This window comes from Silurus meridionalis, chromosome 11, assembly GCF_014805685.1.
Source record: "Silurus meridionalis isolate SWU-2019-XX chromosome 11, ASM1480568v1, whole genome shotgun sequence".
In the NCBI taxonomy this organism is placed as follows: Eukaryota; Metazoa; Chordata; class Actinopteri; order Siluriformes; family Siluridae; genus Silurus; species Silurus meridionalis.
The window spans coordinates 7,683,012-7,707,404 of NC_060894.1; the positions used below are offsets into that span (position 1 = coordinate 7,683,012).

The 24,393-nt window shown below is 40.2% G+C and overlaps 1 protein-coding gene across 7 annotated transcripts in view; it reads left to right on the forward strand.

The window, feature by feature from the left end:
- Positions 1–23,618, forward strand: part of msi2a (musashi RNA-binding protein 2a) — a 250,874-nt gene extending 227,256 nt beyond the window's left edge. For 3 of the 7 annotated variants that reach the window (XM_046862014.1, XM_046862016.1, XM_046862019.1), the window contains 4 exons: positions 11,842–12,030; positions 16,289–16,443; positions 19,491–19,567; positions 22,948–23,618. In XM_046862014.1, coding sequence (XP_046717970.1) covers positions 11,842–12,030; positions 16,289–16,443; positions 19,491–19,532 — 386 coding nt within the window. In that variant the 3' untranslated portion in view covers positions 19,533–19,567; positions 22,948–23,618. The remainder of the gene's footprint in view (positions 1–11,841; positions 12,031–16,288; positions 16,444–19,490; positions 19,568–22,947) is intronic. The other 4 variants (XM_046862015.1, XM_046862017.1, XM_046862020.1 and 1 more) reach the window with 2 other exon arrangements.
- Positions 23,619–24,393: the final 775 nt, after the last annotated feature.

The following is a 24,393-nucleotide window of genomic DNA, read 5'->3' on the forward strand; positions in this document are numbered from 1 at the left end:
TTGAGTGATTTGTCGTCGTGTTTATCAGTGCTATATAACTGATATATAAAATAATAATAAATATAAAATGGTTGCTGACAGCTTGCACATGCCGCCTTGTTCCTCGTATCATTTAGACAGCGTAACCGCTCAGAATTGGCGGGTTTTAAATTCGAGTTTCGACAGCGTCGCCATTTTCTATTTGCGTTTAGGTATCTATCTACCCAGAAGCAAATGAAATGTCCGTATAAATCCTCCACTGGAGTATTTTACTGATGTGTAAATAGCACTCAGCCGCTGAGAAACCTCAAACAACAGAAATCGCCACGGTCGGGTGCACAGTTAAGCTAGTTTACTGAAAGTGTCGGCGTTTATAAGAGGTGACTCCGTGCCTCCGTAGCTCAAATACTGTAGAAGGCTTACAGAAATTAAATGCTGCACTCAAGCGCTAACGCTACGATTGCTGAGGAAATGTTTATCTGACATGCACCACCGACTCTGTTGTCTGAAAACGTGTGAGGTAGTCAGAGTATGTGAAGCACTACAGACACAAGGACAACTGAAAGGCTGAGTGAATATTTTGGAGCTTTAGTATACTTCTACCTAATAGAACAAAAAGGGGAGGCGATTGTGAAGTCATGCCACACAACAATTATTTTTTTTAAAGACGTTGAAATTAGAGGTCGACTGATTTTACTGATACCGATAGCTAGTTTGGATCATTTTTGCCGATACTGGACAAAAAAAAACAAAAAACATACACGGACCAGGCTTAACTTTATGGCCACCAATCAGGCATAACATTATGACCACCTTCCTAATATTGTGTTGGTCCCCTTTTTGCTGCCGAAACAGCCTTGACCTGTCGACCATTAACAGCAATATCTTCTTCAGCATTTTGTGCTACAGGAGCTCATCTGTTGGATCACACCGACCAGCCTGTCACCGGTTCACCACTGTTCCTTCCTTAGACCACTTTTGATAGATACAGATACTGGAGATGCTCTGACCCAGTCGTCTAGCCATCACAATTTAGCCCTTGTCAAACTCGCTCAAATCCTTGCGCTTGCCCATTTTTCCTGCTTCTAACACATCGACTTTGAGGACAAAATGTTCCCTTGCTACATAATAATCCCACCCACTAACAGGTGCCATGATAAAGAGATACTCAGTGTTATTCACTTCACTGCTCATAATGTTATAATGTCATAATGGTATGCCCGATCGGTGTAACACTCCATGTAAAATTATACTTTATTACAAAAATAAAAAATAAAAGCACTGAACCATGAAAATGTGCGAAATGAAATAAATATGAATATATTAATTACTAAATATCATTGTATAACTAATGAATTAAATATAAATAAACAATATAATTAGTGCTTTCTGTGCACCTTGCACGCTGCTTATTTTTGCTTCAGGGATTTTTGTCGATATCAACTATTGGTGCCGATTAATTGGCAAAAACGATAAATCAGTCGACCTCTATTTGAAATGCCATCACAAGTACCAAACCCTTTACTTGCTAAATGTTGCAGGGCCTGTTTATAATTGCATATAGCTTATTTAAATAGCATTTCTAAAAAGGAAGACATTACCCTACTCACATGAATTCTCCTGAAAGAATTGTAAAAAGTTTGAGACATTGCTCCAGTGTAGTTTAACTCTTAACTGAAAAGCTGTCACACGAAATTTGAAGTACAAAGTACAGATGGAGGCTGAACGTCGACCTGCCTGTCTGTCTGTCTGTCTGTCTGTCTCACTAGCTGTCCCTTTGACTTTCTCTCAGCTGTTCTCTGTCTCTCCGTCTGTCCGTCTGTTCGTAGACCTCACGTGCAGCAGAGTGTGTGTGATCCACAGGGTGGTGCACCACAGCAGGCGCTGCCCTCTGGAGGTCTGTCTCTCACACTTCTATTATCCTTGCCAGCCTACATAGCTGGCTGTGTGTCTCCGACTGCCTCACTGGCACATGCTGTTGAAGTCCTACTTCTACCCACCCTGTCACTCTGCCTCACTGTTACTACTCCCTGTTCACTGGATGAATTGTAGTATGCACTGAATTGTAGAGAATTTTTGTTGGGTGTATATGGATATTGTGAAAACTGTCAGGCCCCTTACAAAAATCTTTATTTTTAGTCATTTCGATTTATTTAATTACAAACTCACTGGAAGCACCTGATACATTCAACTTTTCCCTCCTTTTCAGTATGAAATATTTTCAGCAGTATTTCAGATAAGTTTTTTATAAACTAATATTTTATGAACATCTAAAAAAAAAAGCACGCTTAAACAGATGATAAAATATCGCCTGGCCTTACATCTTTATTTCTCTTTTCCTGTAGGGTCTCCCATCTATCCTCCAAGATTGATTTCCAATCCTCCTTGTTCTCTCCAGATATTTAGAGAAGAGGTTGCCCCATTTGTTGTTTATTGCTACACTTTGTTTCTCCCTCATTCAACTTCCTTAAGTGCTTTATCTTGGTCAGAGTTATGATTGACCGGGAGCTTGTCCCGAGACACCGGTCCATTGCAGGGCATCATGTGCAGTTATTTAGACCAAAGATCAATTCACTATCCTTTTAGATTTGTTTTACTAGGGTCCAGATTATAATTTTCTCTTCCCTGATTTGCGCTTTGTTCGGGAAACGAACAGTACTTGTATAGTTTGTTTTGTCAGTAACAGAGTGTTACAAGTGGCCTGCTGTCCCTTGGTTCTCAATAATATGTCTTAACGTGCTGAAGTTTAACCCCGCCAACAGCTTTCTACTCTCACTAGATCTGACCTCGGAGTCCTTCAAATCTGTGACCTTGAGCAATCATTTTGTATTTTTGTGTAATTTTGCTGTCACCATGTAAACTCCACCACCAGCACAACTACAGTTGGTTTCTTTACAGGATCAGTTAGTATTTTCCTTTTGGGCAGGCTGTGACAGGGAAATGGTCAGTATTTCACTTGGGTTGTATTCTGTATGCATGTGCTAGCAATCCATTGTCATCCTCCTTATCAGCTGCTTCCTTTGGCTCTATTCTCTGGACATATTATCCTGATGAAACAAGGATGAAGTTATTGTATAAAGCCCCATTCTTGCTTGATGAAGCCTGCGCTTGGCTAGACACGAAGCTGCTCTCGTTTGGCTGAGTACTTCCCATTATCTGGAGATCATTATGCATTTCATCCCAACAAGCACTGTGATCGCTGCTGAGAGGCTCAACAGAGGGCCACGTTGGCTTGCGCTGCCGTGCCGAGATTAAACTGGCTCCCCGGCTCTCACGTGTGCCCGTCTACTGCCTTTCGCACGCACACTAACACCCACACAGCTGCGACTCCCGGCTCATGCCAAAAGGACCAACAGCAGTGCCGCTCTCTCAAGGATGCTCCACGTGACTCCGGTCCCAAAGGCTCTCATCGCAGAAAGATAAATGTTACGCATAAAGGTTAGAGAGGTATTGCTCCCCCTCTGTTTCAGGATGGTCTCCTCTGCACAGCTGTGATGGGCAGATGCTCAGACAGCGCCTCTGGGAGGAACCATCCTGAACTTCAAAGGGGGAAGCATACTCCAAAGGTGCTCAGCTGTAGCCTGCTTTCATCTCGCCACTCACAGAGACAGATAAGGTCTCAAAGAAATCTTTTCAATTTCCCTTCTTCCTGTGACCTTTAAAACAATGTGAATGTGGAATATGAACGCTTGATCCATCCTCTAGTACATTATAATCATTATTTCATGATTTTTAACATTTATTTGGTGGTTCAAGTGACCCAGAATTTAGTTGACTTTTTTGGCCCATTGCATTTCTGAGAGAAATATTGTGCCTGATTGCACAGTGCGTGATATGTTACTTTTTTTAGTTAAAGCAAAGAAGGCTTTTTCTGCTCTGAATGAATTGTATACTGTACTGCTGTCAAACTCGGTCATAAACGAGGCCAAAATGAAAGACTGGGCCCAAGTTGAGGGTCAAACACAGCCAACAGACACCAAACAGAATGAAGTGCGAGAATAAAACAGTAAGTTAAAGCAGTACATTCTGCTCCTATGCACATTCGCCTGTGTCGCGTGTTTCACATTTTTCCTTGGCTGTCAGTTCATTAAGGTTTGGGGTTAGGGTCTGTGTTGTGGCAACTCACAGGACGTCAGTGAAGATGTGCAGATATTGACTTATAAACATGCAGAGGGTTCGAGCAGCCTGTAGGCGGAGATGAAGCATCGTTTCAGGGATGAAGAGTAGAAACTGTGCAGTGCCCACAGAATCAAACTTACAATCTTACAAAATATACAATCTGATATAATTGATCAAAACAGGCCAGAAGTGTTCTAGGGGCCTGGATTTTAACATGTCTGCTCTATTCATATGCCTTGACAATTCAGGTGTGCGTTCAATGTGGAGTGTTGTGGCATTACGTTGTTGTCTGTTGTACCCAGTGGTACTGGGAGTGTGGTTCTGGAGGTAACGACAACTGCAGCTTATGACACCTCCACTTGACATTCATTCTCGTATGAGGAATGCACGTCCAGATTTCAGACTTCTTCATACTTCTGAACTGAATCATGTATGGCATTCTAAGCATTTTAAGTATTTCAAGTCATTTGAGAAGCTAGAGATACTCTTGAGACAGGGGTAAATCATCTGTTAACACCGATTAGCCTCTGTCAGAACAAAAACAACCAGACATTTAATATTAACTATTTGCAAAAATTGTCAGCACCACCAGAATGACTCATTGAGGGGTCTTAATTACTCAGTGGTTAGTTCTAAAATAGCTTAAGTGATCGCTAACTCCAGGCCCCCATGCATTAAGTGGAATAAAATAACTAATTGTGGCTCTGGAATTCAATCGGGAAGACATCTGACAGGTTTATTGACATTTGGTCTGGAAGTGCATTTGATGGCCACCAGGGATTTGAAGTAAAGATAATGCATGTGGTTCTAATCGTATAATGTGATTAGGATAATGACTTTCTGCTCCCCAAATTGGCTTGAAAGTAGGAAAATAATGGAACAATATGCATTGGATCGACAAGTATGCCTTCCTCGTAGTCTTCCGTTTGTGTGTGTGTGTGTGTGTGTGTGTGTGTGTGTGTGTGTGTGTGTGTGTGTGTGTGTAAAAAAAAAACCTCTCCTTTTTCATGAGAGAAATAGTTGTCCTTTCAGGGCAGTGGTTTTGAAATTCCTTCTCTGAGGCAGTCATCTGGCAAAGTGAAAATGAGAGAGCAGCATTTATTCACTTGAAGGGAACCCCACACTTGATGGCAGCATGCAGAAAGTCAAGGAGGGAGGGACAGACAGAATAGCCTAAGACAGTCAAATTAGCAGTAGCCAATAGCTGGAGCTTTGTGATGGTAACCCCTCAGGGACCGGGCAAAGGCAGAGAAAAGAGAGGAGTGATAATTATCCACAGAAATGAACCTTGTTGAAACGATTCACAATGTTGGACCCACCGTTCCAGTCGCCACGGCAACTCCGACCTACTCATTTGTTTTGTAGATGAGTAATTACATCCAATTAGACTGCAGGATTAAAAAAAAGAAATAGCGAAGAAGTGGTCTTTTGTTTCCCGCTGATAGCTAGAACGTTAATAATTGGATGATGAGCGGTTGGGGTGGCTGAGGACGATAAGATCTGTCTGCATTCATTCGGTACCACCTTTCCAACAATCACCAACACCTACCTGAACCCCTTACTCAGTATTATATGCATACTCAGGCGTGATGTTCATTGAGGCTTGGGCTTTGTATAGGAGCTATTCCTGCACCAGTATGGTGTGCTTAAGTGTTTTAGAATATATTGTGTGAGGGCCACGAACATGTATGAATCAGTAGCGTTATTGTAATCTGGTCTAGACGAGTTATTCATTAGCTACCTAATCTATGAAAAACCAAAAAACACCTAGAAATGATGTCACCCAATCGTTTACCTCGCTATCCACATTATATAGATGTTTGTAGACATTAAAAAGTTTGTTGATAGTCTGCGCATCATGAACATCCAGTCACACACGCCGCAAAGGCAGGACATAGCCGTTAATATTACACAGACAAGCCAAGCCTTTATTACACAGACAAGCCTTCAAATCATTTCCCACAATATACAAACTGAAAAAACAGATATAGAAGTACAACAACAGTGGTAACAGTTAGTGGTCGACCGATTCATCAGTTTTGCCAATTAATCTGCAATAATAGTTGATTGCTGGAAATATTAGCAAAAATCCATATCGATAGTTTTTCCGGGTCGCGCTATAGAGTAGGAACGCGGCCTCTAGGGGCAAATCACTGACACCAGGTGTTGTTAATTTGAACTGCCTTTCTTATTACATTATTTAGAGTTTTTTTCTTTTATTTTCCTTAATATTTATCAATATAATAAATATATTAATATTTATTTTATTTAGCACATTTTCATTAATCGGTACTGTTTTTTATTTATTTATTTTTGTAATAAAGTTCAGTACTATTTTACATGGAGTGTTATTTTTGTTTTTTTGTCCAGTATCCATTTTAAAAAATACCTTTGGTTATCGGCGAGCAGAATCCAACCTACTGTAGCTATTGGTATCGGTAAAATCTACTATCGGTCGACCTCTAGTAATAGGAACATTCAGGTTAGACTCTTGTCTGCTTACATTTTTTTATGTCTAAAAGCAGGTTCCCTTTTTGTCAGCGGTGTTTTATCTGAATGTGATTATAGAAAAAAAGAGCATTAATTTTTCATGACATCATATTTGTGTTAGGTCTCTCCCTCCACTCGCATCGCAGGCTTCAACACACTGCAAGCAGACAACTTCATTACTTCAAACACCAAGCTTGTGTGATGTTGCCGGTTGTTGTAGTTAGGATACAGTGCGGCAGCAGATGTCTGCACAGTTCCAACACACTATTTGATGTTTGTTCATTAGCATGCAGCAAATTTGCTCTCGCACAGTTCGAATAAACGCCTTTCTTTAATCCATTCCCATTCCACCGCCATTCTCCCGGAGGAAGCCGACAACACAATCAGTTCTGACGTACACACCAAGGAGAGAAACATATGCTGTACCGGGGAAAGATCAGAGAGAGACCAATATTCCTCGAACTTTGAAGTTAAAAGGAGAAGAAGAAAAAAAAACGACTCTTTGGCTCAATCGCACTTTGTTTCTCACCTTTGCCCGAAAGTAAATCGTTTGTATGCGCCGAAAAGAAAATTAGCGCAGGAAGATAACTGAGTGATTACAGCACTCCCAGATGGTGCCTTTTTCATGCTCCTGCTATCCACTGAAGAGCCACTTTCTTTTCTTTTTTTTTTCCTCTCATGCAGGCCCATTTTTATTCATATCTTTTTACACTGATGGCACTATCATTAGAGGCAATCTACCTGAACAATAAAAGTCATTTTGCTTGCATTTTTTTTTAGATAAGACCTTCCTGGTTGCGAGATGTCGTCAGCTGAGGGTTAATTGTTCGTGTCAGCGCAAACAAAGCTGCCATGTGTATTTGTTGTGCGTGCTGATGTCGTCCTTGTGTCCTGACGCTTCCCCTTTTCCTTAAAACGCTCCGAATCTGCCGCCTTGAACAGACCTCGCGGCAGGAAGCCGACATTGTGTCAAAGCCCCTCTTCGGGTGATGTTTTGGCTGCAACAGGGGCGATAGTTCTTCTTTCACCCCTCCTCTGCTCATGCGTTTAGCTAATGGAGGAGATTGTGGCGAAGCCTTTTGTAAAGGTCGACGCTTGTTTGTTATTAAAGATTCTAATTAGAGTGAGGAAAGGAAGTCGAGGAAGCTTGTCTAATTAGCGAGGAGCCCGGAACCCGCTTTGAAACTCAAGGACGACGAGCTGTTTGCATGCACGTTAAAAATGGATTAAATAGAAATCATCTCTTTCACGCTCCCTGTTTCTTTCCTTTTCTTTCTTGTGTAGTATTTTTGAGCTGAGAACAAATAATGCAGAGCTGAAAGGATAACTATTTACCATGAAAGTTGCACGTGTACACAACACTGAGGTTGTAGCAAGAGATGTTCGGGTTAGGAAGGGGGTTAACCTTGCCACACTTTTATTACATTCCCTGAGGTCACTGACTTCCCAAACTCTTGGTCCACTCAACTCTTTCTGGGTCGGACTCTTGAATTTGAGGTGTCCAGTCAGATACAAAGGACAGAGAATGTAGAGTATGCTGGAAAACAGAGCATTTCTTTGTGTAGAGGTAGAGCATTAGGCTGTGATAGAAGGGGCAATCATGGGGTATTAAGGACATGCAGCTGTGTGGCATTGAGCAGATGTGTGCATGTGTATTTGTGTGTGCACGTGCCAGGTGCCTAATGAAGGCACATGAAAGGGACGTGGAGACACACAATTGGACAGAAGGCATCTAGTGTTTTGTGTGTGTGTGTGTGTGTGAGTGTGTGTGTGTGTGTGTGTGTGTGTGTGTGTGTGTGTGTGTGTGTGTGTGTGTGTGTGTGTGTGTGTGTGAAAGCAGATGCAGACGTGGTGAGTCAGCAGCAGGAGCCGCAGTGGGCAGTGTAGACTCCAAGGCTGCTGCAGTCCTATCAGAGATGAGTCATTAGGAGAGAGAGAGAGAGAGAGAGAGCTGTCTATCTGCCCCCTGTCTGTAGTCAGTTTGGGGACAGTAGCACTTTGTGAGAAAGACTTGGGAGGACTGCAGAGAAAAAGCACAGCATTACCTCAAAAGCACTTACCACAGTGTTCACTGTCTGTCTGTTCAGAATAGAGTTGTCTTGATTACGTAATGTGTATAGACAACTGAACAATTATGTAAGTCAACATTCATGTAAGATTCATGGGGAAGCTCTTTCCACCATCACAGTACCAGGGATGTTTTCACAGCTGGTACCTAATCTCAGATGGTCTTAGGATGAAACACCCATTTCAGAGGAAATAATAGAGTGGGTGCCACTTTACAAATGCTACTGCCAATAAAGCTTTGTTCAAGCATCCACACATTTGAAATACACACACACACATTTCAACACTTCAATACACCTTTATCTATTAACATATTCCAACTATACCTATCTTAAGCTTGTTCTAATGATCAGTCACACAAGCTAATGTCTATAAAATGTATATAATATATATACAGGATCTCATTAATGTGAGAACACCCCTCACATTTCAGCAGTTTATTATAACTTTTTACAGCATACAAGCTGTATAGATTTACTGTCCTCTAAACATATAGCCATTATTGTTAAAAGGCTGGCAACAAAAGTGAGTACACCCTAAGTGAACACATTAAAGCTGTGTCCAAAGTGTCAATATTTTGTGTGAGCATCATTATCTTGCACTGCCTTAATCCTGCTGGGCATGGAATTTACCAGAGCTGCACATCCTCTTCCACTCCTCCGTAATGACATAACAGAGCTGCTGGATGTCAGACACATGGAGCTTCTACACCTTCTGCTTGTGGATGCCCCACTGGTGCTCAATAGGATTCAGGTCTGGAGACATACTTGGCCACTCATCACTTTCACCTTCAGCTTCCTCAGCAAGGCAGTTGTCATCTTGGCAGTGTGTTTGGGATCGTTATTATGTTGGAAACTGCAGTTCGGCTTAGTTTCTGGAGGGAGGTCTGCTTCAGAATGTAACAGTATATGTTGTAATCCATGTTTCCCTTAATGATACTACCACCACCATGCTTGACTGTAGGCAAGACACAATTTTCTTGGTCCTCCTCACCATGGCGTCACCACACATGCTGGATACCATCTGAGCCAAACAAGTTTATCTTCGTCTCATCAGACCACAGGACATGGTTCCAGTAATTCATGCTCTTGGACAGGTTGTCCTCAGCAAACTGTTTGTGGTCTTTCTTGTGAGCCAGCATTAGAAGAGGCTTCCTTTTGGGACAACAGCCGTGCAAACCAACTTGTTGCAGTGTGTGGCTATGGTATGGTATGGTCTAAGCACTGACATGCAGACCTTCCACTTCTGAAACCTTTAAAGCACTCATGCGTCTGCTTTTTGAACAGCTTCTGCACCTGAAGCACAGCACGAGAACTAAACTTCTTCGATGGACCCTTGCAAAGCCTGTTCTGAATGGAACATGTCTTGGAAAACCTCTGTATGTCCACTGTACTGTAACTCAGTTTCAGGGTGTTACCGATCTTCTTATAACCTAGTGAGTGGTGGACAGTAACTAAGTAAATGTAGCGAATGAAGTTGTAAGTCATAAAGGATTCACTGCAGATTTAAAAAAGTGAAAAAATATAGCGAGATTAGGAATCGCGGGACAGTGAAGTCTGTGCATCGCGCATATTTATATAAAAATATATTCTGTGCAGCAGGAGTGTGAAACGGAGACTCCTGTCCCGCGACTCCAAATTATTATTATTTTTTTTTTTTTAATAATAAAATTTATTAATAAAATATTACTTTAATAAATTAATTATACAATGAAGTAAAATGTTAATACTGTACTGTATACATAAAATAGCATTTTTGTGGTGGCGATAAACAGGGGATTACTGTGTGTGTGTGTGTGTGTGTGTGTGTGTGTGTGTGTATGTATATATATATATATATATATATATATATATATATATATATATATATATATATGACATTATAGCTATAATAAATCAGAGTTCTTTGGAGACATTTGAAGGCAAATACTTTTGTACTTTTACTCAAGTAATATTTTATCTACTTTATCTCTACTTTTACTCAAGTACATGGTTTGTGTACTTCGTTCACCGCTGAGCCTAGGCCTTCTTTGTGAAGAGCAACAATTCTAATTCTCAAATCCTCAGGGAGTCTTTGCATCGAGGTGCCAAGTCGAACATCCAGTGGTCAGTATGACAGAATTGTACTCAAAGCACCAAGTTTTATCTGCTCTAATACAAGATACACAACTTTGTATGGTTCTGTCAAGCAGACAAAAACATGAACATGATGAATAAGACATGTGGCTTTGCACGGTTACATGATGTACAGCTGTTATTTATTTAGAGGACAGTAAATCTGTAATGCTGTACAACGCTGTTGTGCCAGCTAGATTGCACTTCGCAGTTACTGCCGGTATCATTTGCGCTAGCTAGGTGAAGCAATGTACTGAGTCCTTCCTTTTTGCTTAGGGGTCATTGATACAATGCACAGCATCCATATTTAAAAGCCTGTACTGTTTACCTTTGTTGAATTACCTCAGCTGGAAAGAGGTGGCTTTCAACATAAAATGTCCATCCCTGGTTATTCTGACAAAACTCTAAATGTCAGCCCACACTAGTCAAGGATGCTCTCTGATGTGTTGATAATCTACCGTCTCAGTGAAAGGAAGGTGGATCTGCGATGTCACGAATGCAGTGCTACAGTATGTGCTGTTGACCCGATGTGAAGTTTATGGCAGTAAACATGAATGTGGTCTCGATATTTGTACTGAAAACGTATTTAGTCGAATCTCAGAAATGATTCAAGGGGTTCAAAGGGTTCAAAATCGATTCTTGAAATTTCGTATGAATACAAGTTTTTGAAAGATGCTAACAGATTTCTAGAAAGGGAAGAATGTAAGATTGTCAATGGGACCGGTTTTTGGCAACGGTCTGTTGCTCCGCACTGATCTTAAAGGTCATTTTGAAGGTCATTTGTGCAGGCTAGCCAGATGATTAGCTCTTTGTCTTTTTTTATCAGTTGTATCAGGCAGTCAATGGCCACGTCTCACTTCATTTTAGTCATGCGGTATATTTGTGAAAATTGGAAGCTGGATTTAAACAGAGCTCTCTGGCCACTTTCACGCGCGCTACGTACAGTAAACACACACTTTGCCTACATGACTGTGTACAATGCAAGAGTTTTTCCCCAAATGATGGCGTCCCACCCTTCACCCCTTAACTCCCTTCCTTCTCCCCCTCCCCCATCCTGTACTGTATCTCCCAGGCTTTCCCGATTATGGGTTTTATTCCGCGCCCAGTGACCAGCGGGGAGCACCCTGCTCCTTTGCCGACTATGGCTCCCTGGGGCCTCAGGCGGCTCAGATGCTGCAAAGCGAGCACGCCACATCTGCCTGCAACTCTCCCCTGCAGCACCTTCACAGCCCGGATCAGTTTAAGAGCCCAGGTTTGTATGGTGCGTTTCTGTCCTAGACCTTTGCTGCCTTTACCTTTGGTCATTTTTCTTTCCCTTTTATTTGTTTCTTTGTTTTCTTTTTAACTGTCATTTAGTCACTTCTTGCACTAAAATCCACACATAGATTATTATTTTGGCATTCACTTTTTCAAGGTTCTACACGACATGAACACCTGCATCTGATTGTTTTCTCCTCCGATATGCACTGCATGCTTTGTTTTATTTCATGTATTCATGCCTTTCTTTGAGAGGTCTTTCATTTTGCGTATATGGTAGATCCATTCTTTGTTTTCTTTTTTTGCACGCCGGTACATCGGGATGCATGCACATATCTTAAGCATGCTACAGTGGATGACTCAAGTCACCTTATTTACCCTCTGTATTCATCAGCACACATACTTATGCATCTACTAAAGGAGCATGGTATGCTGTTAACAAAAACCTGGATGAGTCCAGACTTGGCCATATTTGTCTGTAGTTTGAAATAGGGATTATTTGAGTGGCGGTATAATAATACATACAAGTCGTTTTTCCTTCAGAATTTTTACCAGGTGTCATTTCATAGGACGTGTTTAATATCACATAAAAAAAAAAACAAGCTAATTCCTTTCATATTTCATATCATGTAGCCTGTTACGGCCGTGGGTCACCTTCGCCTGACATGTCTGATCTGTCTTCTAAATTCGGGCGTCCTGGATCCATCCTCACAGTGTTATGTCTTGCTTGATCTGATACTGTAAGCTTGTAGAGCATTAAAGTATTATTTCACTTTTGAAATATTAGTCTTTAATATTCAGCGAACAGTCAGCAGTCCCTGTTTAAAACAGATTAGTTTTGACCATATTAGGGTTTCTCCTAAAGGCGTTATTACATTTTTATCCCTTTGCTGCCAAAGCACAAGTGCAAAGCAAACCCTGCAGAAGCTAGCAGAAACGGTCTCTTCTACAGGGAAATCTCACCTGATAACTCCTAGTTGCAAAGTCATTAACAGTAATCATGACCCTCCTTTCTCACCGCAATTCAAGGCTCATTTAGTGCCACCCAGAGCACCGTGAGCTCGAATAGGTGACGCTCCAGTGTAGTGTTGCGTGCTGTTGCCCGTCTGCAGCGGTCGTAACGACTGCCTTGGTGGCAGCCGCAGCCAGGTGGTGCGAGGGCTGCCAGGCACTCCGCCTCACCTCCCTGTCTTGCCTCATTTGCTTTGGCAGCCGACAAGGAAAGGCATCTTATTCCCTGCGCTTTACACTGAAGATTACACAGATCTCCTGGTTTGGACCTGGGCCCAGTCTGTGCACATTTTCCCATGCTCAGCTTCACTGGCACCGCATGGGGGCGGGACTGTAAGCTACAGTACACCAACACCATACAGTACTGAAACTGGTGTATTTACTTCAGACAGACCTCCCCTGGACCTGGCAGGATCACTTTATAAAAGAACAACTATAATTCTTTAGACATCGGCAATTTGTTTCTCTCTCAAACTGTTTTCAAAAGCAATAGAATTGCTTTGCATTTGCTTCCTTGTTTGCTCGCTGTTTTTTTTTTTCCCCTCTCTGTTTTTTTTTTCCCTCGACATGTTTCACTACCTTTTCATCAGCCTTTATCAGGTAGACATAAAGGACATTTCGGTTTTGTTATTTTTCTTCCAAGGCACTAAGGTGCATTCTGTCTTGGGTTTTGCAATATATGACAGTAATATTGCTTTTAATATAGGTCAAGAGAATTGCGAGATAAACTTCTATTGGATTAAGGCGATACTTGATATGAGGTGCTGTCAAACTGTCTCCTGTATCTTGGTTTCTGAGGCAACATGAACATAATCAATGCATTGTGGGGATTTTAGGGGTCATGGCGAAGCACTTTATCCTATAAGAGTAAGAAGGTGTGTTTGTGTAGCAGTGTAAGATTAAGGAATAAACACAGAGACGGGCTGTTCAAGGAAAATACTGTTGATTGATATGATCTACTCCTTTTAATTTATTAAGGAAAGACGCCTCGAACACGCTTTTAATGTGTAACCTCCACGGAAACGAGTTAGATATCACTTTATTTAAGAGCGGACATGAAGACTCAGCAGCATCTCAGGTTTTTTTTCCCCCACTCTTGAAGTTAATCAAACAGGAAATGCCGCTTGTCATCCGTGCCATGTCGGAAAATTTATCTCTGATGGTTATAAATCGCTGAAACCAAAAAGCCTCCATCTAAAAATGGCTTTATAAACACTTCTTCAGAGAGAACTTCACATCAGCGTGCTTTTTCTTTATGTGGAGCGCCGATATACACAAGTGCCCGTGTAATTTAATTCGACGGAAATGGAAAAATACCTCAGTGAAAGTTGGAGGTCAGAGTAGCTCTTTGTGCTTGGGTTTGTGTCTGCCCTCTTGCCCTGCCGACTGGTAGCACTTTGTCATCCTGCTGGAAGAGACAAAGGGTTTAATTATTATTATTATTATCATTATTATTATTTCTTTTTTACTCTGAGCACAAGCGCATGACGCACCTGTCACCTGTGTCTTAAAAACTGCTACGTAATCACGAGCCCCTGGTTTAATTAGGATGGTGCCGCCGAGCTACCAGTCACAGCCAATGAGTGTAACTCATGTTTGCCTATTAAAGTTAATAGCAGGAGCAGTCTAGCCTGGGGGTTTAAGTTGAAACATAAATCCTCCTGCTTGCGCTCACACACACACACACACACACACACACACACACACACACACAGCAAGCGCACAGTGCACTTGCCTCAACAGAATCCACCAATTACCAGAAATGAGGATTACTGTTGAAAGTGAAAACGGCTATAATTGCTTAATAAGCAGGCCTATTAGAACGTGCGCTGTTTAGATAAGTCCAATGTGGCTACTCGTTAAGAAAGGCCCGGAGTTGCGCATTCGTCTTTTTCACATTCTCTCTCTCTCTCTCTATCTCTCTCTCTCTTTTTTCCTCATTAGCTATCTCAGTGTACAAAGGTAGAGGAGCCTGAATTGAGTCATTGGACGTTTCGCCGGATTGCATGCGTTTGACTGCGTGTATGCGCGCCTTTCTACTGTGCAATTAAACATTTACGCTTCTTCCGTGCTCGGAGTTTGACGCATTGAAGTGGCAAAGAGGATTTGTCTTTGGAGCAGAAGGACCGAATTGTCTGCTTTTCTCCAAAGCGAACCGTGACTCAGACGCGGCATATTAGTCAGCGCATCGGTGTGTCATCCCCAAACTGGCAAGGATCTGTTGTGACGGTGGAAGCAGAGGCAGTTTCAAGGGTGCAGCATGTTTATGATGATCCTTCCCAGCCTCTTGTGTGTGCCTGTCTTAATTTTACTGACCAGATTGCATGGTTGTAATGACGAGCCTAATGATATTGGCAAAATAAAGCGGCAGTATGATAGGACCGAGCCAGCAATCTAGGTGTTCTCAGATGCTGTTGCTACATTTAGCAGACCGGTAATTGTGTAAAACAAGATAGAATACAATTAAGCAATATCACCTGTCCTGTTTATGGTCTGCTCTTCATGTGAGCGATAGTTATAGAAAACAGCATCTTTTCATGCTTTCTTTTAAACAAAGCCTCCTTTACTTTAGTGATCTAGTCTTTATAATCAGTACTTGCAACCATGAGTGATCTTAGACTTACAGCGAATGCTTAGATATAAACTTAGCTATCATATAAAATGAGGCATTATTCTATACAAAAATAGTTTGTTGTAGTCTTTGAAAGTCTTTGAACGTTCTGAATTGAAGCAACCTTGTGAGCCATGCTCTCAGCAAAGGACAGCTTGACTGCATGGATTCATCGTGCGACTGCATGCTGAACGCTCTTGTGCATGACTTATACCCAAAGTTGTGAGATTTTCCCATACAGCATGTGCATACGCGAGAATATGATTTCGGCTAATCGCCTGCGGTACCCTTTATCGCTTCTAAGAAATATGGATATCACTTTAATACAGGTTTAATGACGATTCGTATCGCTGAGCTGGAGAATTTACAGTAAAATGCGCTAAATTGCGTTTCAGGTAATTAGGAAGCATCTCACTGCTCACTTTCCTTTGCTGATGTTTGCTTGTTGTTATGAGTTTTACTGATCCCAGTCCTTCAGTATTCGGTAAATTAATATAGACGTACATGTCCAATATTATATTCTCTGAACATACATTGCAGTTATTCTGCAGTCTAGCGCAGTTTGTTCTTCACACTTGACATAGCCCTGAGGACGCCTGCATTAACGTTGAGGATTTGCGGGATTTTTTTCCTCACTCAGGCGCTAACCCTGCTCGGCCTGGAGCCTTCCCGGGTGCCAACAGTCCAGGGCCTGTAGCTGATCTGTACGGCCCGACCAGTCAGGAATCGGCCGTGGGGAACTACATCAGTGCTGCTAGTCCTCAGCCTGGATCTGGCTTCAGCCATGGTATTGCTGTAAGTACTACACATGTCAAATCTCACCCCAGCTGTTTTGTGCGTTCTGTAAAATACTTTCTCTTGTTTTAGTGTCAAAGATTAATTGCATCTTAATACTGAAGGCTCCACATAATGGAACATTTTGGTCAAAATTATTATTCATCCCAAAAATCTATTTAGTCGACCGAGATGGTGGTGGTTTAAATGTTTTATTATCATTAACAAATGGTGCTACTTGGTGAAAGTTCACGGTGCTAAGAACTCAATTCTGTAACCACATAATCAAGCTTATTCAAGGTTACTTAATGCATCCGAGTTCTGAAAGGAGAACATTGGGTAATTAATTTTTTTTGCTCAAAATTAGTCATCTAAAGTGATTCTTTCTATTGCTAATGCAGCAGTCTGTAGAGAAGGGTGTATTAATATGTATATGGTGTAGTAATCACCACCATGTACATGTTAAAAACATTCATGCACATATGAATCCGGAACTTTTGAAATCCTTTAGAATAGTGTCTGAAATTTAAGGAGGAGGCAAGACAGCATCAGACAGATATTCTCAGGAGAAAAAAAAAAAAAAAAGAAACAGCCTGATTGGAAATGAGTAAATAGAATTCCAATGTCTCAGTAACAAGCAGCTGCTTTTGACACCATATCTAAACAAAAGCATGGCGCTGCACAAAACTTGCTTTAATAGGCTTTTTGCTGGCAGAGCGCAGATTCCTCTGAATGTCACAGATGTCAGCGCCTATTTCTGAATCGCTGCAGCTCTTAATTTGGGGACGAAAGGATGCATTTGTAATGAAGTGCCAAATTGAAATTCAATTATTCACACGCTCAGTCTCGCACAACTAAGTGTCTTAACCAACTCAACATTAGATATGCGTTTTATGACAAGGTGCATAACGCCAGTCATCCCGGGCCTCCCTTTCTCCGCCTTTGTGAACTGAATAGCTCTTTTTTTTGTCACCCGCTATTATATTTGCGGAACAATGCTAATTATAATACAGTTATCAAGTAATTATCCTCGATTCGAAGGATCGCTTTTAGTCGAGTCTGAAAACCGTTCTCCCTTTCTTCGCTTGCGGGTCTCGCACACACGCGAGTCACGTCTAGAATAGATGCCGACGGTTAAAAAACTCAAGCGCCCCAATGGCTTGAACTTCTACTCCGTTAAACACCCACGGTGCCTTGAAACAGAATTGCGTGCTACGCATCCATAGCTTTATTTATACTCAGTAGTGTTAAAGGGGATGCATGTGTGCACAAATTTGCTCAGAGATGAGAGGTTAATGTTTAGTGGTTTCAGGTTGAATTAGTTCCTCCGAGGGTGTTATCAGAGTTGAAGGCTGGGCTGAGAGCAGATGATGTCGCCGAGCAGCACATTAGCACAGGAAATGATGCGGAAGGCAAAAACGCTCCTCTCTGTTTATTTCTGCGACACGTGTCAACAATTAGCCACACCGCAGAACTGTAGGGGCCACTATCCCGCAAATGATTCCACATTTGCTGCTTTATTACTCTGCATTACTGGCCCCGGAGGCTCCTTGGTGCTCTGGAGTTCAGTATTGAACTCCAAACGAGCTTGTGAAAAGCTTCATCATTAGCCGATGAAAAGAACCAACCGTGTATTAACTTTCAGGCCTCATCTGAGCAACACCGAAATGAACACACAACCACAAGGAATTTAATGTTAGAAGCTGCTGTACTCCATTGATACGAATGTTAGCGGGAGCAGACACTTCCCCTCAAATCTGCCTGAAGCTGCCTGCCAGAGCAGATTCTGACTTACTCATATGGATTAAACTTCTTTCTGAAGCGCTTCCGTCATGATCACAATGGGCTGATGACAGGCCCGATAAGAGCTGGTGGGTTTTTTTTTTCCCCTCCGAAAAAAAAGACATGTTGACAGTTTGCCATTTTGCCTCCTAAATCTGCCGCGTGGGCGTTCGCTTCACAGACGCAATCATGAAATCAGACAGCGTTGGGGATTTGCATATGGAGGGGGAAATTGATCGTCTCAAGACCGAGAAGAGACAAGGGTGGACGTTTAGTCATTTTGTAGGGGGTTTGAAGTACTCGAGTTATCCTGCTTGCATGAATGAGAGTACACATCAAACCTCCTAGATGAAAATAAGCATGCGCGCCGCAATCGGTAAAGCTCTGGAGCGAGCTAATCTAGTTTTTAACGTTTAAAATGTGTTTTTTGTCATGCTTCAATTCTTCTCCCGGGTAAAGAATTGTTTCACCTAAAACAACTGAGTAAACTGACACTAAAGGAATGTGTTAGCATGGCTCGATGAAAACAAAGACACACCAGCTTGCATGGGCTAAGAGATTCTTTTCCTGATCCCTTTCTAGTTTTAGCTATTAGCAATTTTTATATGAAGTACTATGTGGCTTTTTAACACTGGAATTGTTCCTGGTTTTATGTAAACGACTAGACATTTGTCACTTGCATAATGTGCATAATAAAATATGTACAAATAATGCTACAGTTGAAAATAATTTCGTACATTGGGGTTGCCAAAAAAATACCCCATAAATATACCATAAGTAACATTACCAAAGTTTTCTGTTAATTGCCATTTATTTATTAACCTCTTGGTGATACCTTGCTGCACTTTGGTCTCTAGGTGTAAAAAATGGAACTTGGTCACTGTAGGCACTGTTTATATGTCAAATAATGGCACAAATAACCCAATAATCAGTATGTGTTTAACAAGTCATGCAATGTTGCCTAAGATGTTATATATGGTGTATTAATGCTGAATTTAAAGAATGTCAGATTAAAAACGTTCAGTCAGTGTTTTTTTTAATGCCAAATAAAAATAATCTTCACAAAGATAGCACAGACTATGCACAATATGCTTTAGTGCAAACTCATAAGGCTTTCTTGTGTATTTTTATTTTTTTTATGTAACTCCTAACTCCTACTCTCCTACACTGAGGATTCAGATCACTGTTTGTGTTTGTGACTCACTTATGCTGATAGAACCCTGTGGATGAAAATGTACTTTTTCCTGCAATGCTTAATGACATTCTCACCAACTCTATACTTTTAGGGCCCCTTGATTGCAACGGCTTTTACAAACGGATACCATTGAAACCTAACAGGTGGTCGGTCGCCATCTCAGCGGAGGTATTATGTTTTCTTTTCTATTGCTCTATGGTGCTTTGTATCAATCACTGTGTAAGCCTTTATAGACCTTTTTCAGTTCTAATTTCTCCTCCACCTGTTCTCGCCTATTCACATTTCATACATTTAAGCTTAAATGGTAGACTATCAGGAAAATGCATGCAGTGGCAAAGCACAGTGGGTTGTTTTGCATGTTTTTACTTTCAGTAGTTCCATGCTTTTTTTTTTTGTAAAAGCTTGTTGACACAGGCCTTTTAATAGCAATGTATTAAATTGAATTGTTGTCTGGAATTCAACCAGCTAGTAACAAAGCCAGATGTAGACATACAATCAAGTCACAGACCATTTCTATAGTAACTCTGACAGTGGATATGTTCTAAGCATTTTTCTTTAGTAGAACAGTAGAACAATAGAAATGTATTGTTATTGTGTGAGGCAGTTTTCTCAAAAACAGCCAAATATAAAATATTTGAAGCCTACCTTAATACCGTACACTCGATTTAACTATAGGACTTTAAAATGCTGAAACATTACTGTTCAGGGAATGCTTATTAATGATTACACTATATTAGGAACACCTGTACATTCATGCAGAGACTGATCAAGAACTTCAAGTAATGTTCACAAACAATTGAATGAAGAGAAATTGTGATCTCTGTTCGAGTATTCTTTAGAACCATGGTGAGCAGAAAAACATCTTAACATGCACACAGCAAACTCTGAGGTGGATGGACTACAATAGCTGAAGAGCACACAAGAGGTTCACTCCTGTCATCCAAGAACAGGAATAACTGAATCTCAAACTCTACTGCTGAAGATTAAAACCAATAAAAAGAATCACTTGCTCCTTTTCCAGTCTTCAACTGTCCAGATTCTGTGAGTCCGTGTCCATGGTAACTTCAGATTCTTGGTTTTGGTTGGCGAGTCAAACGTGTTGTGGTCTTTTGCTGCTGAAATCCATCTACCTCAAGGTTTGATGTGTGTTTTAAGATGCTTTCCTGCTCACCCTGGTTGAGAATTGTGCTTATTAGTGTAACAGAAGACTTCCTGTCACCTCTGACAAGTCTGGTCATTCTCTTTTGATTTGTCTCTTCAACAAGTTTTTTCAGACTGCAGACTTTTCATACCCTTTTGTGTAAACTCGACTTGAGTCTTGAAAGTCCCAGGAGTTCAGCTAAAACAAAAGCAGCCAGAAAAGCAGCCAAATGAGTAATAATATCAAGGCCACAGTTGAAGTCAGAGCCATAAGCCATAACATTAAAACCACCTGTGCAGATCTCTGGCCTGTAAATGTATAGACTGAAGGTGTGCTGTTATCTTGCACCAAGACTTTCGTAGGGCTTAAAGATTCGCTGGCACTGTCTTGGTGAAAGATACCACAGTGCACATTTAGCGGTCCTGTGGCGTCCATGCCTGTGTGTTTCAGAGCTGCTTTGGGGGAAATACATAATAAGCAGCTGGGTTAATGATATGGTTAATTGTGGTTTTTAATTTATAGATGTAATCTTTTTTTTTCCAGGCTGGCACACTCTTACTCTCACATGGTTGCAGACTTAGAGCTTTACAGCTGGACAAACTAAAATTAGCCTAAACGATCTAATAATTGGTCTCAACTAAAGCCTTTTTTGGGAATTAACACCTGCAAGTGCAAATGGAATTAAATGCTGTATTATTTTTAAACAGTAGAATGAATTTAAAGGATGTGACTCACCTCTCATCATCTCAGCAGCGTTTGGGTTTGTGTCTTTTGCTATTAGCTCCCTGGGTATCCCACTTCTTTCCTCTCATGACTGAAATTGTCACATCTGTGGAGTGTTGATACAGATCCCAGACTCAGCACACAGTAGTCTGCCCAGCCCTGTCCACTCGAATCACTTCCACTATGCCTGTCTCTTCTGCAGGAACAGAGTTAGAGAGAGTGTAATGGGTTTACCTTCCGTAAACAAAAAAATCTAGGCTGACAGGCTTAGCATAACAGACAGTCATGCTAACTGGACCCGCTATTATGTGACAAATGTCCTGTTCACTATTATCCATAGTATATTAAATTACTCTCGGATAAAGCAGCAAGCTTTAGAACACTTAGATTCACTAATAGCAATTACTACAATGCCTTAAAAACAGTTACAGCATCATCTGATAATGAACTGTTCCAAACTACAAACCTTAGGAACTATTTTAACACGGAAAGGTTAAAGTGTCTAGCTACTTACTGTAAAACCACCGCACTCTTTAATGATCAAACCGGATTTATCAATAAATATTGAATAATTCGTTTATATTATTGCATACATTATTGTTCCTACAGTAAAACATAGTTTTAAGAACTTGTATGGTTGCCAATGTACATAAGGGAAAACATTATAGAAAATAAATAATTTTATTTATTATTTTTATTAATTTTATTATTTTATTTTTTATTGCTTATGATGTAAGTGAAAGCAGGATTTTGCTTGTCTTGGATGTTCTATAATATTCTGTGTCATTATTCAATAATTTGGGGGTGGGGTTTAACTCAGTGGTTAAAGCAAGACCCTTAACCCTCAACTGCTCAGTTGTAAGTCTCTCTGGATAAGGCTATCAGACAAAATGGCATAAATGTAAATTTATAAAAAAATATAATTGCTGTGGTAAGAGAATTGAAACACTTCAAATCATGCTGCTAAAATAATATACAATTATTATATATAAATATAAATATATATATATATATATATATATATATATATATATATATATATATATATATATATATATATATATTTTTTTTTTATTAGTTTCTCAATCTTTACATGTATAAGTAAGGTGATTCTGTGTGTAACAATGGAAGCTGGGAATCAGGGTTTCTGTGGGGTCTTAAAAAGTCGCAAAAAAGTCTAAAATAAAAAAATTAATAAATCACAATTTTCGGCCTTAAAAAGTCTTAAATTCGCTGTTCTATGCCTTAAATCATTTTAAACAGGTCTTAATTTTCCGATGTCCATGCTCCTTGAAATTATTTTGCTCATTTAATGGGTTTTTTTGTTGTTTGTTTGTTTTCATGGTGTTCTTTCACTGCATTATGACTACAAATAAGACCAACATGCAACCTCCAATCAGCTTTCTGTTAGTGGCACAAATCTCTCTCGGATTGTACCACAGATTGAAACAGGTTTTTTTTTCAACTATGGGGAAGTGCAAATTTAGCGATACTTGGCTCGAAAAACAGGAATTTAGGGCTTAACTTTAATGGATGGTCTTAATTAGGTTTTAAAAGTCTTAAATATGACCTGGTGAAACTTGCAGAACCCCTAGAGAAGGTATTAGCTCAGGCTCTGGTGATTAACTGCATGTCACACACAAACTCATGGAACTTGAAATGTACCTGTTCCTTATTTCCACAGCGTAAATCTGGAGGTTCTGGGAAGACGGGCCAAAGTTTCTAACTGGTCGTGTACAGGTGATGACGTGAGACTTCAAGCACTGCAGCCTCCCATCGGTGAAAGTGACATGAGGGTGGCACCCTGAAAGAAGTAAAGAAGAAAGGATATGTTAAGCTCATCAAAAAAAAAAATAATAATAAAATAATAATAATAATAATAATATTAACTGCTGTACCATAAACTACCCCCCACCCTCTTGTAACCACGTAACTTTTATTTGTTCTGTATAGCATTTTATTTCTCTTCATTTCCTTTTGCTTTTAGTTGGTTAATTCGCGTAGCTGATGACAAAAAAAAAAAAAATGAAAAAAAGTTTAGTTTGGTTTTGTGATCATTTCGATTTTGCTTATCAATCATGTGAATTTTCTTTCTGCAGTGTAGTATGTGTGTTTACTGGTCATGTCTGAATTACTTTTGGTACCAATTGTTGTAAAGCTCCGATTTTATGGTGTCATATTTGCACAAGAACAGTTAAAGATCCAGCGTTAGACCTACAAGAGAACATTTAATTTCGAGTGAAAAACAAGAGGGTAACTGATCTAATCAATCTTAGTAGCTGTTTTTAATTCTTGTGATGTCTCATTGTCGATCATAATTACCTATTTTTGGGCAATACAAAGAGGACTCCAATATTTTTATGGTCCTTTTTTTTTTATAAGTGTTGTTTTTGTCGTTTAGGAGAAAAAAAAAAGTATACTATGGCATTTTTTTCAGATGAATACATTGTGAAATCAAATTTAAGGAAAAAAAAAAAAGAACAAATGTAACTGTAAATATTATTCCAGTCATTGCATATAACCTACACAGAATGGGGGGAAAAAAGTACATATTTTTCTGATCATGTTCAAAATAAATTGTTCCAGGATGTGAATAAGCAAAAAGAAAATATAGGTCTTAACAGATTTTTATTTAGGTGTCACTCAAATACAGTAAAGTACCCCGGTGACAAAGCGGATCTATCGGATAGATGTTTTTTCGCTTGCTGTGTAAATACTCGAGCTGAATAATTTTCCAAGTGTCATACCAGCATATTTACAAACCGGTGACTACAGGGCACTGCTCGCAGTCGGAGAAACAGAAGAACGCTGGTGGATTCTTTTATTTCCACTCTGGAGATTGAAGCTAGAACCTTTGAGAACAATGTTTCAATCCAAAGCACACTGTAGGTAGTGTTAGAGATTTTACTCTGTGTGACCCGACACTTTTATACTCCTGACAAGAAAATAAAATAAAATAAAATAAAAACACAAAAAACAACAACAACAACAAAAAATATGACTATGTTATTTGGTGGTGTTGTTTGTCCTGTACACTCAGTTCCATCTGACTTTTGGAACTTGATATCTGGCCTGTACATTACAGTTAGGCATGTGCTGATAATTGGTTATACGATTCACGTAATTCCAG